This window comes from Bos indicus, chromosome 2 (assembly GCF_029378745.1).
Source record: "Bos indicus isolate NIAB-ARS_2022 breed Sahiwal x Tharparkar chromosome 2, NIAB-ARS_B.indTharparkar_mat_pri_1.0, whole genome shotgun sequence".
NCBI classification, from domain to species: Eukaryota; Metazoa; Chordata; class Mammalia; order Artiodactyla; family Bovidae; genus Bos; species Bos indicus.
This window is the reverse complement of record NC_091761.1, coordinates 36,021,591-36,036,629: the sequence shown is the minus strand read 5'-3', so window position 1 is coordinate 36,036,629 and position 15,039 is coordinate 36,021,591. Positions and strand designations below refer to the sequence as shown.

Genomic DNA, 15,039 nt, shown 5'->3' with positions numbered 1-15,039 from the left:
TTTCCATGGAGAGGTTAACACTGATGAAAAAACTCTAGGTCAATTTTGAACACTTTATATTTGCATTAAACAGAATGTAGACAAAGAGAGCTATTTCATCACAAGTATGGTTAAAAATTTAGCAATTTAAAAACTTTAAAATTTAAAAATTCAGTGGAATGATCTCCTATATTTAAATTCTCATGGATTGCAAATCTAACTTAATGTCAACTACCAATTTGTTTTAAGATGAGTTAAATGTACATTAAATGTATAATGAACTTATACATTCTCAATATCCCATATTTAACATTTCCCAAATACTTATACCACCTTTGTGCAAATGATTTAAACCCAGAGAATGGTTTTGAACGTATACATAGCTTACTTGAAAACTACAAAGCCATTAAGATGAGAAACTTACAGGGTGCTGTAGGATATATGGTTGAGGTTGCATCCAGGAAGGACTTTGCACCTGGAAAAGGAAGGATTTTGGAAGAGACATTGATTTCCATAGGAGCGCTACTTATTTCTCTAGAGCTCTTTTAATCATGTTAAAATCTACAGGAGGAAAATAAAGAAACAATACTATCAACTGATTAAAAGGATTTAACTTAAGGCAGTTAAGAGTTCTTGACAAACTGGTCACTCTGAATAGGATGAAATGATTATTTAAAACCAAGTTCCATCTGCCCACTGAAAAAGTATTTGAGTATCAAGCACCAAAGACGTAAAGGCAATAAGACATGGGCCCCACCCTCAAGAAATTTACTATCTAAGCAAGGGAGATAAACAAATAAACAACTCAAAGAAACAGTGAAAAGTGTTACAATCAAGGTAGGAACATAGGTGCTTGAGGAATAGAGAGGAATGAGAATTCATTCCAGCACATCTTACTAGAAACTAACCCTTAAAGTATGTGCTTATTTTAAGAGTAATCAAATTCAACTCCCAGGACATTGTATTTCAGAAATCTTGTCTGGTGGTCAATAATTTCTAGTTAGTGTGAAATATAAAAATCTGAAATTCATATTTAGAAAATTAAACTTTAGTAACTAGATCCTGACATCTACAGTTAAAAGGATATCTGTACAGTAGACCCTCTGGACTGAGAAATGACTGAGAGTCAGATTCTGTGGCATGGAAGAAAGCAGGGAAGTTTCTGCCACTCTAGAGAAAAGACTATTGGCCCATTTCTTGATACCCAAAGCTTTCCTGAGGTTAGATTTCAGAATAAGCTTGTCTCTTAATTCTTGAGAACAAAACCCTCCTGCATCTCATCCTCCACTGTTAAGAGGTTCTACAGAGAGGACACGGGGAAGAGTCATGGGGGAAGAATGGGTTGTGATTTACCTTGACAGCAGAGCCCCGATACTTGTTTTCTCTGGTTTCCTTTGCCACCTAAGGCAGACCAAAGTTAAGTGCTTCTGCCTCGTTAGCATTTCAGTTATCTGGACTGCAGCCTTTCCCCATCGGGATATTGGTGGTTTCTTCCAGATGCCAATTTCTCAAATCCAATTGTATTAATATAAGCATATAGTGGTTTAGTGGAGAAAGGCCCGCTCCAACACGAGCGCCAGGCCTTCACTGAAAACATCACGGGGAGGCGAGCAGCTCCCTGCAGACCCCAATTTGGGCCAGATGCACTCATCCGTGGTATATTTCTGTGGTCCTGATAATCTAATAGCTCATATCATCATGGGGTTAGGGAGCCATGACATCTAATCCAATTTTCTTTCTGAAGCAACAAATCTGCTGCTGTCAATTTCTTTTCCTCAATTTTCCCTAACTATAAAATGGGAATAATAATCTATGTTCTTTATTGATTCTTTATTCTCTTTTGAATCATGAATCCTTTTGAAAACCTGATGAAGGAAATAGACCTTTCCCTCTGCACCTGACTGCATACATACCAGTGACACTTCGCATTTTAGAGAATTTTAGATCACTTAAATCCCATTTTCTGACCCCATCGGGCCCCTGAACTTATGGGGTTGAGGATCTAACAAGTAATGCCACTGAGGGCCAGGCAATTGGAACGAAATTCCACACGTATCTTAGGGAAACAGATTGTCCAGGAAAAGAAATCAGGCCTTTGTAATGAAATGCTGTTTCCAGTTAGGTCTATCAAATCTATTAACAACACTGGTCACCTAATTTTCTTCTACTCTATGAAATAATTTTGTGGCCAAAATGGTCATTGCCATTATAGTAAAGACAGAAAAGGAGGTTGTGAGAAGATATTCATAGCTGTAAATGTCTACAGTGCATACACTGAAATTAATATGCACAATCTTTCATTTGCCTGAGAATATGCTTACTTGTCCCTATTAGAGGTTGCAAAGTTCAAATAGTTAAGAAAGAAGACTATCCTTTAAAATCAGATACAGGAATTGTTAATTAGGGAAAATGCACTGCAGCAGATCTCAGTGAATTTCAGATAGGCAAGAAAAGAAACAAATCTTAAGTTCAAAATCATTAGAGAGGGATTAAATGAGTGAGTGCTACACCGAGCAGATGAGCAGATCAAAGTAGCAGCGGAAGAAACTTAACAACCCAGAGATAAAAGACAATGAGTGACGGCTCAGAGAAAGAAGTGAAAAGAACCTAGAAGCTGAGGGAGGCTGTGAATGCTACTTTACAACTTCAGTTTTAGGGCATTTAAACACTTCTCTTTGTTATTCAGAGCTACTTTTATGCTTTTAGACAGAACCACCTTTGCTATATTGCTTATGTTGACCAATCCATTATTTTAAAAAAGCAGAATGGATATACTCTTACCAGCCAGTTAATCCTGGATGTAAAGTGTAAAGGACAATAATGATAATCATAGCTAACATTTATTGAGTGCTAATCATAGGCCAGGTACTGGGTTGAGCTCTTTACACAGATAATCTCCTTTAGTTGTTATCATAAGCCTATGAGATAGAAACTATTATTATCCCCATTTTAAAGATGAGGAAACTGAGGCTTATAGATGTGAAATTACACATGTATTAGATATTACCCCTACCACCAAATCCAGGGTTACAATATGTAATTCAATTGTTTTAAAGACAAGAATACACAAAAGTTTAGTCACACAGGATCTCAACAGTTAACAAAAGTGTATTCCTATGTCTGTAACTGACTCCGTTGGTGTTCTTGTCTGGGCCAAGGTGGTGACCTTGTGAGAGGCACTCCAAAATGGGAGAAGAAATACATGTACAACCAGGATTCATGGAGAACAGGAGCTACCCCTCCAATAAAACCACATCAGTATAACCACAAGGTGCTGAAGGAGATCTTGGTTCTAAGTTGGAAGTGTAAGGTAAAGCCTCTTCAAAAAATAACCTAAATGGGAAGCCGCCTCTCCTTTTTTGGCCTCAAGTCTCATTGCATTGCTCATTTCATGTTACCTGATAGAGACACATCTTCATTTATTAGCATATTTGCTTGCTCTTTTGTTAGTTTCTGCTGACAAATTAACAAAGGAACAGTGCAGATCTATTCTGTATTTTACCTAACGGCAATTCTCTTCCAGTTTCAATGTCTGGGACACATGGTGTCCAGCGGCAGGGCCTGTTGTAAAGGAAGCATCTGAGTTTGTCCCAATTCTAAAATGCTATAATTTCAAAAACTGACAACCATTTCCCTTTGTTGTACATTCTCCTAAACACAAAAATAAATCACTCTGTCAAATCAAAAGCAGCTAATTCTAAATTGGGTATCTGAGCTGCCTAACGTTTGACTTAAAATTTCATTGTAAGTGTTCAAAATTTTAAGATACATAAAAACATAGCAGTGATTCACGGTTGGCAAGCTGTCATACTCTTGATGAATCCTTAAGGTACAAACCTGGTAGGCAGATACAGGAGACGCAATATAGGGTGTAATAGAAGTTTGAGTAATCATTCGGTTTGTAGCAATACTGTATGGTGAAGGATAAAATCTAGAACAAACACAAAAGCCTTTATTAAGTAATCCTTTAAGCACAATCATTCATGGAATAAACGTCTGATATTTTCCACCTTCACATTTTCCCTCTAGCTGTTATGTATTTATCTTAATGACATACCCATTCTGTATAGCAGCTGTGGTTGGGTCATAAGTAAGTGTCATTCCAGCCTATGGGAAAGAAAAAGAAACATTCATCTGCAAAGGTACAAATTAAAAATTCCATTTCTCAGACTCATGGCAACAAAAAATGGGGATAGTTTAGTATTTGATAAAATTGAGAGTTTATGTTAGACACACGTAATTATAAACTCAACATGAGAATTAAGCTCTAGATTGGCACTGTACAACATAGCAGCCCTTAGTCAAAGACAGCTATTTAAACTTAAATGAAAAGCTGAGTCCCTCTACCATACCAGCTACATTTCAAAGGCGTTACAAGTGACTAGTGGCAACCTCTGGACAGTACAGACTGTAGAACATTCTACTGAATGGCAGTTCCTTAGACATTCTTGAACCAATATGTTACTTAAAAAAACCCAAAACAAAAGAACAATTTATTTATGGTTAGTATGGGGAAATGGAGGGCCAACATTTTTATTAAGAAATTGAGCTTTTTTTCTTTTTCTAAAGAACATTATTGAAAAGAATTAGGTAAAAAATACCTGAATGACAAATATACTATTTATTTTAATAATATTTAAAATAATTTCTAAATAAAACTGTAATTCTAAGAAATCATAACATTTAAGACCACTTGTGTGGTGGGCTGCTGTCCATGGGGTCACATAGAGTCGGACACGACTGACGTGACTTAGCATGCATGCATGCATTGGAGAAGGAAATGGCAACCCACTCCAGCGTTCTTGCCTGGAGAATCCCAGGGACAGGGGAGCCTGGTGGGCTGCCGTCTATGGGGTCGCACAGAGTCGGACACGACTGAAGCAACTTAGCTGTAGCTGTGCATTTCTTACAGCAATTTAAATGCTTTATTTTTTTTTTTTTAAATAAATGCTGCTAACTGGTAAACACGGCTGTTTCCACCACCTATTGTCTGTCGGGAGAACCATCACTCCCTTAGCTGTGTATTCACTGTGAGAAGTCCTCACGTGACACTATCTGAATAATGAAGTTTTAACCCTAGTCCCTATTTTAGAACTTGATAACCGTGTCAAGATGCTGCACATGTAACTACTCTCGTATTTTGCGTGATGACACAGCCCCACAGAAGTTTCAAGAAAGGACTTACAAGTCTCACCTCTCCTTCTCTGTGCCAGGGCCGTCCATTTGGGATGTATTTGTTTGGGTTCTGTCTCTTCTTCTGTCCGCCATCCGCAAATTTACACAATAACGGTTCTGTAGGAGCTGAATAAACAGGGAAAAATAACAGGAAACCAGAATTGTATGTGTCTACAAGTGGCAAAATGTAACTGAATTCTTTTTTTTTTTTTAATAGGAGCAGTGTTGGTGCTTGAAGGGAACTAAGAGAATACTTCAAGGCAAAAGTTTATTCAGACCCTTAGAAGAGGACCCACTGGCGAGAAACAGTGCACAAAATGTTAGCTGTTTACTTCAAACTGGAGTGTAATAAAACATTTAAAGAGCTATTCCGAGGAGGCAAAGGCAGCCTTTGATTCACTCGGGTATTTCTTTAGGTGTGGGCCCTCTTCAACCCCATCCCTGTGAATCTTCAGATGTAACTAGGACGGTCACCCTCCCCTCCTCCACTTAAAAATGCTCCTGTAATTTTCCATTGTAATTCCTCAGAGAGGTCTTCACTTCCTCCAGGAGAAAACAAGTTCCCCTGTATACTGCTCACACTGTACTTTTTTTTTTATAGGCGCTTACTATTTATTCATACGATTTAAAAATTTTTAATTTTTAAAAAATTGGAATGTAACTGCTTTACAATGTTGTGTTACTTTCTGTGTTACAACAACATGAATCAGCCATAGGTACACATACATCCCTTCCCTCGTAAGCCTTCCTCCCACCCTCCCCTTCCTACCCTCTGGGGCATCACAGAGCACCGAGCTGGGCTTCCTGGGCCATAGAGCAGCTTCCCACTAGCTGTCTGTTTCACACATGGTAGCGCAGACACTTCAGTGCTACTCTCTCAGTTCACACGCCCACCCCCACCCCCGCCACATTGCATTTTTATTTGGAGCATTTATAATACTTTGTGAATGTGGCGATCTGTCTGGTGTCTATCTCCCCTCCAGAGTGTAAGCTCCGTGGGGGCAGTGACTTCTGTTCATCCCTGTTACCTCTAGTGCCTAAGTGTCTGGCATACTGCAAGCACTTATTCCCTCTTGGGTGAACCAACGAATGAATACAAACAGGTCTTATTTATTCTGGGGCTGAAGCAGGGAAACAGCTATACCTGCCCACTGTCTTTAAAGGTTTTTTTGGGCCTTTAATCATCCCACTTGGAGTTGCGTTACAATATATCTGCCTCATAAAATGATCCCAAAAAACTGTCGAAGAAAAGCAAAACGTGCCTAAGATGCACAGACTTTTCTCACCAGGGTTACGTCTTCATTAGCCAAAAAAAAGAAAAAGGAAAAAAAAAAAGGCAACAACACAGTAGGCCACCCATAACTTCTCCTTTTTAAAAATGTTCTTTTCTGTAATGCAAACAGCAGTGTATTCCTAAAAGTTGTGCATGTTTCAGTATGTTTCTAGTTAACATAATAAAGATAAGCACACCTTCGTGTCTGGCTCTTACATTCAGTCCTTTGTCTACCGTGGAATGGTGATTACTACTTTCAAGTTCTGTTTCAAAGTTAAATAACCATGAAGAGAAAAATATTACTTGTGGAAAATTTACTCCTTTCTCCTTTGCCTCTTATTATCCTAATTCATCTCTTATTTTATATCACTATTACCCACCCACTAATGACAGGGTGTGGAAGCAATAGTGTCTCTCAGTACTGCTCTGCCAAAAAAACAAAACATAACCAAAGCCCCACTGCCATTCCTCCTCGCAGGCTGTCCACTGGTACTCCTCTCCCCTCTCCCCGGCTGAGCTGCTCCAGAGGGACGGGCTGGCACGTGAGCTCAGGTCTGAATGGCAGCTGTACTGCTATGGGTGTCTGGAGGTGCAGGCAAAGCTGTCCTGTGTCTGGTGAGACACGTGGGCCCCACCATTCACAAAGGGGCCCTGAGTTTCCCTTCTGACTCCATTACCTCCCCCACCCACTGATTTCCTGAGCGAGGAACTTCCATTCTTCCATTTAAGGCAAGCCGGGTGTGATGGACGATGGACAGGGGCCAAATCCTACATTCCTAAACCACATTCTCTGTCTCTTCAAACAAAAAAAAAAGCTACTGACTTTTGGAAATTTCCACCTCCACCAACAATCACTGAAGGTAAAGTAAATGGATGTAGTGAAACCAGAGAGCTTTCTAATCACTGACAGTGCTTTTAATCCTGCAACTGGCCCTTCAGAATCAGATGGAAATGGGACGGAGAAAAAAAGACATTCAAGCAGAAGTGAAGAGAGTGCCTGTCGAGGCCGGCGATGCCTCATCCTTGACTTCTGAGGACAAACTGAGAACTTAGAGAGAAACAAGAGCTCTCTCTCCACTGATCTAGAAAGGTCCTTATAGTAACAAATGTTTCCTCCAATGACATCTGAGGGTTTTAGGATTCTGTCTCCCCATAACCTTGCGGAGCAAGAGAGAGTAAACTTGATGGTGCCGGCACTTTGTGGGGCTTCACTTTGGGGAAGTGCTTTTATCTAGAGGCATTATAAAGATCAGCTCCAAGACTGAAACTTAAATTAAAAAAGAAAAAAAAGTTCCCTTCAAAGGGAACAACGCAAATGCACCATTTTTTCTCCATTAGCAGAGAAAGAAGGTGACCAAGTCAGAATCATTCTGGATGTTCCCCAGGGCTGCCCAGGCAGGCAGATGCGAATGGAGGCAGCTGGGGAGCCATCGCTGGGGAGTGCCAAGGCTGCGCCTTTGCTGAGAGGCCAAACAGGCCTTCCCTATCTGTGGGAAGGTGCTCCCAACACATTTTCATTCATCTCGACTAAGCTCTGTCAACGAAAAAGCAATTTCAGGCAACAATCAAGCCTGCTAAAGACGTGTAATGAGGAGGTAAACATCAAGTGAGCAATGACATGTTTGCAAATATATCATTTAAAATGAAACAAATGGAACAGAATGTAGTTGAATCTTACAAAGTGAATTACATTTGCTACATGATTCTGCACTGTCATTAAGATATTTTCCTTCCTCTAAAACCAAAAAGGTAAGTCGTTAAAACAGTGTGTCTATTGGCAGGTGTCCCATATCTTAGGAAAACAAATTTCTTATTTCAAAGAACTACACCCCAGTCAGAGAAGGCAATGGCAAACCACTCCAGTACTCTTGCCTGGAGACTCGCATGGACGGAGGAGCCTGGTAGGCTACAGTCCATGGGGTCGCTAAGAGTCGGATACGACTGAGCGACTTCACTTTCACTTTTCACTTTCATGCATTGGAGAAGGAAACGGCAACCCACTCCAGTGTTCTTGCCTGGAGAATCCCAGGGACAGAGGAGCCTGGTGGGCTGCCATCTATGGGTCACACAGAGTCGGACACGACTGAAGCGACTTAGCAGCAGCAGCAGCATAACCCAGTAGAAATGACAGTTTTCAGACAGTTGTTGGGTCGTTGCTTCAGGGAAAGAAGCAACTAGTATTCTGTGTGAGGCAACATACAATTCTAACCACTTCTTTCCTCTATTATTATGTTCTCTGGTCTGTTTCGCAGTTGAAATTTTCACCAAGTGCCTGATCTCTGGCATCAACAGTCCCTCCTAAGGGGCTGTGAGCCACAGGGGGGATGCCCACGATGGCTTCCTGCACATCTCCACCAAGTTGTGTCCTTACCCATCTTCTGAAGTTTAGACTCTGCAGCGATTTATTTAGGCTCAACTGTCTTTCCTGGACACCTACAGTCAACATCATTTCTAGAATGCTTGCTTTGACTAAGCACTGTAGCACATGATCAGACCTCCCGGACATCCTCCTCACTTATCTAATCCAACTGCTCAGAGGACTCCAAGTTCTCTTCTATTTCTAACAAAGTGGAGTTTTTCTTAACCATGTTCTAACAGCTGGAGAAACGACTACCCCCCAGTACTCATTTTTTTTTTCTAGCTATGGAGCATTTTATCCCAAATAACAGTCTCTAAGACATAAACTGCCTTTGATAGAAGCTTTTCTATCAGTTTTGGAAAAGTAGCCCACTCAGCAACTATAGGAGCTTCCCTGGTGGTTCAGATGCTAAAGAATCTGCCTGAAATGTGAGAGACCTGGGTTTGATCCAGGTTTCTCCAGGGTTGGGAAGATCCTCTGGAGAAGGGAATGGCAACCCATTCCATTATTCTTGCCTGGAGAATCCCATGGACAGAGGAGCCTGGTGGGCTACAGTCCATAGGGCTGCACAGAATCGGACATGACTGTGTGACTTTCACTTCACAGCAACTGTAATCAGCTTTCTTAATGATCACTGTCAGCTACTTTCAAAGTTCTTCAACTAACAACATGCAAGAAACTATCCAAGACTCTTAAAAATTTCGATTTAAGGATCCAATAAATACTATCCTTTTTTTGTGTTTCCTGTTTCAGTCCCTTCTTTGTTTATAACCAAACCTTGTGGTCCTCTCTACCATAGGGGGCACAACTCTGGCTTCTCTCTGCAGATGCATACCTCCCACACGGGCTCTGTTAGGGTCTATCTCTGCTTTCCTGACCCTTACAGAGTGGTTCCATATCCCATTCAGCTTTCCATGTCAGTAAAATAATGGTTAACCAACATTCAAGTCAGGTTAAAGAGAAACCAAAAACACAATATTTTCCCATCACTCCAACATAAATATTTTAATATTCTATATTTACTACTTTTCTAAGTCTATATTTATTTTTCATTTTTGCAATGATAGGGGCTTTTATCATTTACATTGTAGCCCTTTATCTTGCTACAGAATCTTTTTTTTCTAATGGTTACATAATGTTCTATTTGAAAAGGGATCATGTATAGTTTCTTTGTTCTTACAACTAACACTGTGTGAACATCTGTGTGTGTTATATATTTTATCTCTTTGGTCCCAGTGCCAATGTGATGCTAGTGGTCAGATTCTACGCTGGTTGGAACAATGGATATAGATTAGTCTTTCTGGGTTTGAATTTTGGCTTTTCCATTTACTAGCTAGTGATTCCAGGCAGGTCTCTGGTTTCATAATATGTGCAATGGAGACCATTAAGAGTGCTTACTTCAAAACATTGTTATAATTACTATATATATAAATATATATAAACACACAGAACAATTAAATAAGTATTAGTTACTATTATTATCATCACTATGACAACAGGAGGAGCTCAAATTCTGAGCTGTGGCTCCTTCTTTGAATTGTTAAATTCTTGGGAGAGGAACTTCTGGTTTAGAAGTTATAAACGTTTTTAGGGACTGGCCTGTTTTCCTTGGGATTTGATTCTGTGAGATTTAAAGAGCTGGCTACGGTTGCTATGTTGGCTTGATGTAATTTAAGTTGTAGTTAGGGATGAAGTTACTGGCAAATGCCTTTTAGAAAACTGTTTCATAGTAACACCTAAATCTTTAACTCAAGATCCTTATGCTTTAATAAAATCTTACTTCACTATTTATGAGCTTCCCAGGTGGCGCTAGTGGTAAAGAACCCACCTACCAACGCAGAAGACATAAGAGACACGGGTTTGATCCCTGGGTCGCAAAGATCCCCTGCAAGAGAGCATGGCAACCCACTCCAGTATTCTTGCCTGGACAAATAGATGGACAGAAGAGTCTGGCAGGCTACAGTCCACAGGGTTGCAAAGAGTCGGGACAGGACTGACGTGACTTAACGCGCACACACCACTATTTACTATTCCTCTCTAGCAGGACCTGACAGTAGAAAGGTGTAAAACTGGCTGGAGTGGGCCTGCTGTGGGCTGGGTGTGATCCACGGAGGTAACAGCTGCCTGAAGGCAGTCTCCTCCTAAACCTGGCACAACACTCAGAGTGTCTTCATCTGAAACATGGGCACATGTCTGGTTGAGATGCCCTGTCACTTTTTAAAAACCAGACTTTCCTTCTGGTAGAGAATAAGTTTTAGTTTGGATCTGCAAGACAGTCGTCACCCCACTGGCCTCCCAGGATGGTTCCTGTCCTTCTGCTTTCTCGGCGATGATTTACTCATGATTTACCTTTGGAGGGAACATCTCAACAGAACGTGCGTTCAGACTCTGCTCTATTGTATGCACTAGGTGAGAGAGACGGGAACCATCACGATCCCAGAGGTCTGATCACATTGTCCTAAAGGTACCAGGACCATCGCACATGTCTTCAAGTATTTCTTTTGTCCTAGAGTTGCCCAAATTTTCTGTTTTTTAACAGAGTAAATGAAGCTTAAGCCAAACATGCAGGAAACGAAATGGGCAGTAAAAGCCCTTGAAAGATGTCCAGCCTTTTTACTAGATTTGTAATTTTTCCTCTAAACATTACCTTTTCTGCCTTCTGGCACTGAACAAGGCCCAAATAATTTTACCTATATATGGAACATTCCAGAACATGGATAAAAGCAGTTTTCAAGCCCTGCCGGGCATATACCCAAACTGAAAAGTCAAGGTAACACAGAAAGCAGATGGAAAACAAGCTGGGGTCTTTGGATGGAGTCGGCCAGCAGTCACATGCACTTCACTGGAGCTCCATCGCCTGCACAGGAGAAGCTTCAGGCAATGCAGAATGAAGAAGCTTCAGCAATGCGGCAGAATGAAGCCAGCGTGAGGCTGGGAATCTAACAAGCAAGCGCATATCCAGTGACTAGGCACTTTTTTTCTTAAAAAAAAAAAAAAAAAACTCTCTGCCCTGACCACACTAGGTCGTCTTCACATTCCATTAACGTCATGGAGAGGTCCAGAAGGAGAGACATGATCATACTGCCTTCTGCAGCACTGGATATGCGTGTGGCCTTTGTCCATGGGGTGCGTGTTGTGCGAAGACAGAGGGTGCAGGGCAAGCAGCCCTAGGAGAATTCCAGCTAACATGCCGTATGCATTTGCACTCTCTTCCAGGAAGGTACTGGAAGAACATTTTCCAGACAAATCTCTGAATCATGACCATGAGTGACAGTGTCTTTGCCTTGGGCACATCTCCTAATTTGGACCTCAGTTCTGCCCATCTCTTGTTGCTAACATTCTGTGTGGGAAAGCACCACTGTACTATTTCTCCATAATGGAATTTTTATCAACCCAATAGGACATACTGCTTTTAAATGTCTATGGAATTCACCTAGATTGTCTCACAAAGAAGTCACTGTCTCACAAAGAAGTTCTTTTATCCTCGTGGTCCTTTCAAGTAAATGTGACTAAGTGCAAACCAGCTAGCACTCAAAACCAAGGTAAATCCAAACAAAAGAAAATGCTTCAGCATTTTCAGAGAAAAGTGAGAGCCTGAGTGCGGAGAAGGATAGAAGGCAAGGCATTCTGAGAAATTTCTTTTTCAACATAAATTATAATGAATGCTCAAAGAATCTGCCATAAGATAAAGCCTTTGTGAAAATATGGTAATATCAGACACAAAAGCACAAGATTTTTTAAAAAGCAGTTTCAGAAAGAAGACTGCATAAAATGTTGTGATGTGGTTGAGTGATTTTTATGGAACTCTAAACATGCATTACCAGGCCCCATATAGGGGACCGAGCTTCAACACCCTGGCATGAAGACAGTGCTGGCAGACGGATGGGTGGTATTGGAGAAATGACATAGCTGAGCTCCTCCTGCTTTGCCATCTAGAGACTTTCTTTCTAGTGTCACGCAGTGAGTTAACTGCTCAGTTTGCTAATTCTCAAAAAGTGTCTTTGGGGGACTGTGTCTAATGTGTGTTTCTTTTCTATACTTGGTTCCAATGTCACATGCGAATCGCCAGTCATGCAACAATCGGAGTACTCTGACAGAAACCATCCTGGATAATTCTGCTTATGCCAGCTAAACAACTTGCATCATTAAATAAACCATCCTCTGACTGTATTTGTGAAATGTTATGTCTGCCTAGCAATAAGCCTACATTATTTAAACATGAAAGTGGAGGCCCATTCAATTTACCCTTGTCTGACAATATTTTTTCTTTTTCATCTGGTTCTACTGAAAGTAATCATATGCACTCCATGAAGAAACCCATGTGACAGAGCAGTCAGACAGGTAATTGGAGGGGAGAGAGAGGCATTAATAAACAGACTGTTAGTCAAAGATAATTCTTGTATTTACATGGACAGAAAACAATCCAGAGATGTTGAAAATGGTTTCAATTCTGGTGTGGGTTCTCCAGTCCACTGGAGACTTGTTTTGGGGAAAGGTTGTTTACTGAACAGTGGGTTTCCCAACCTGCATTGCACATTTCAAACTCCTGCCAAAACAGCAGTTCAACCACTTATAGGCAAAATCTATCCCAAAAGATCATCAAAATAGCCAGCCACGAATCTTGTGATAAGCACTCCATCTGAAAAATGCTCTTGAAAACGCTTTGGTAAACCTCTGCTAGTGTAGGGCGATGCACAGGCTTTTGGTGCCTACCGCAAAATTAAAATATAAAACACAGCCCTCACCACTAAAGAACTTGTAGTCTAGTCGGGAACCAATACTGAAACACAGGAGAGATCATCACACATCAGAAAATGGCATAAAGTTAAGTCCTGGTTCGAAGATAGAGAACGGCTTGACCACACAGCTGTCCTCCCTAGGGGATGCTCCTCTTGGAGAAGGAACTGATCTTGCTCTTACATCCCCTCTGACCCTCAGCACTACTTGGAAGAAACTATTCATTATTAGCTGCAAAGGTGCAGAGAATCTTACAATCATTTACATGTGGTTTGGAAATCAGGTCTTTTTTGTTTTTTTCCTAGAATGGGTGTGACCAACAATCTTCAAATCTACTTCAAAGAAAACAGTTAAATGACACAACCATGAAGTCCTTTGGAGAAAAAAGGAAACTGGCCAACCTCAATTTGTGACATGCTGAGATCTATTTTACTCAGGGAACTGGAAGATCTTATCTTAAGCTGATACAACATCAAAATAAAAGGGTGCTGTGGTGTTTTTCCTTCTTGAAATTCCCCTGTTGCATTCAAGAGCAGGCTGACAAATTAAGGAGGTCATAGGTGTGTGGATGAGCAGCCCTTCAAAGGGACTCAGGTAATTCTCTGGGGTCCTGGCTATGCAGAGGACGGCAAGGGGAGGGAGCAGGGCATGGGGGCAGCTTGTGCAGGGGCCTTGCAAGGCCTGCAGGGCAAGGTTGACAGAAGGCTCCCCACGTATGAAATCTTTCCCTTGTCTTTACTTAGTTGGAGGGTAAAAACAATCCCTTCTTATTTTCTTTAATTTCAACTCAAACTGCCTAAGAAAAACAAAAAAGGAAGCTTTTTCACAGGGCTGAGTTCCTTGAAAGAATGTACTACCAGGTCTTGTATTTTATGCTTCAAACTCATGTCAGTAGGCAGTTCAAGCTCACACACAGCCATGCAAACTGTATCCTATCAGGTTTCGGTGTTGAAGGATGCGATTAGTTCATGGTATCGCCGCACATACTTATCAGTTCTCTATGAAGTGGGACTCACCCGGATACCGAAACTAAAGTGGATCCCTAACCACAATCATCAGCCATCCAGTTAAAGATGGAGCCTTAGAGCTACAGGAGAATAAATACTAAACACCAGTTACACATGCACACATAGGAACATCTTCCAGTTTGTGGTTAGCCACTTGCACGCCAGCTTGTAAACAGTGTTGTCTTGGTAATTAGTGTAGTTAAATTTATGCAAAATAACAAACAGTTATTGGTGCTTAGTAAGGTTCAAGTACTGAGATAGGTGTGAAAACCGAAAGATGAGAAAACAGGCTCTGCCTTCAAGGAGCTCAGTTTAGTGCACTGACATGTGTAAACCTGTTAAATTAAATGCTGCCCTACAGGTGGGTGTCCTCAGGGAGCGATGCAGACGGTAACCCAATGGGAGCAGAGAAGGCTGTTGAACTGGGGAGGCAGGCCTTGACCAGAATCTTGAGGGGTGAGAAGGGAACAGCCAAGTTAAAGGGAATGGAAGTGAAGCCATCTCCTTAG

The 15,039-nt window shown here is 41.0% G+C and overlaps 1 protein-coding gene across 9 annotated transcripts in view; it reads right to left on the bottom strand.

Annotated features, from left to right (window-relative positions):
* The window catches only part of RBMS1 (RNA binding motif single stranded interacting protein 1), a 220,137-nt gene that overhangs the window by 11,097 nt on the left and 194,001 nt on the right, over positions 1 to 15,039 (bottom strand). For 4 of the 9 annotated variants that reach the window (XM_019971894.2, XM_019971895.2, XM_019971900.2 and 1 more), the window contains exons 7-11: positions 5,165 to 5,280; positions 4,037 to 4,086; positions 3,817 to 3,910; positions 1,333 to 1,380; positions 404 to 454 (exon numbers count right to left, since the gene is read on the bottom strand). In XM_019971894.2, coding sequence (XP_019827453.1) covers positions 404 to 454; positions 1,333 to 1,380; positions 3,817 to 3,910; positions 4,037 to 4,086; positions 5,165 to 5,280 — 359 coding nt within the window. The remainder of the gene's footprint in view (positions 1 to 403; positions 455 to 1,332; positions 1,381 to 3,816; positions 3,911 to 4,036; positions 4,087 to 5,164; positions 5,281 to 15,039) is intronic. The other 5 variants (XM_019971918.2, XM_019971928.2, XM_019971937.2 and 2 more) reach the window with 5 other exon arrangements.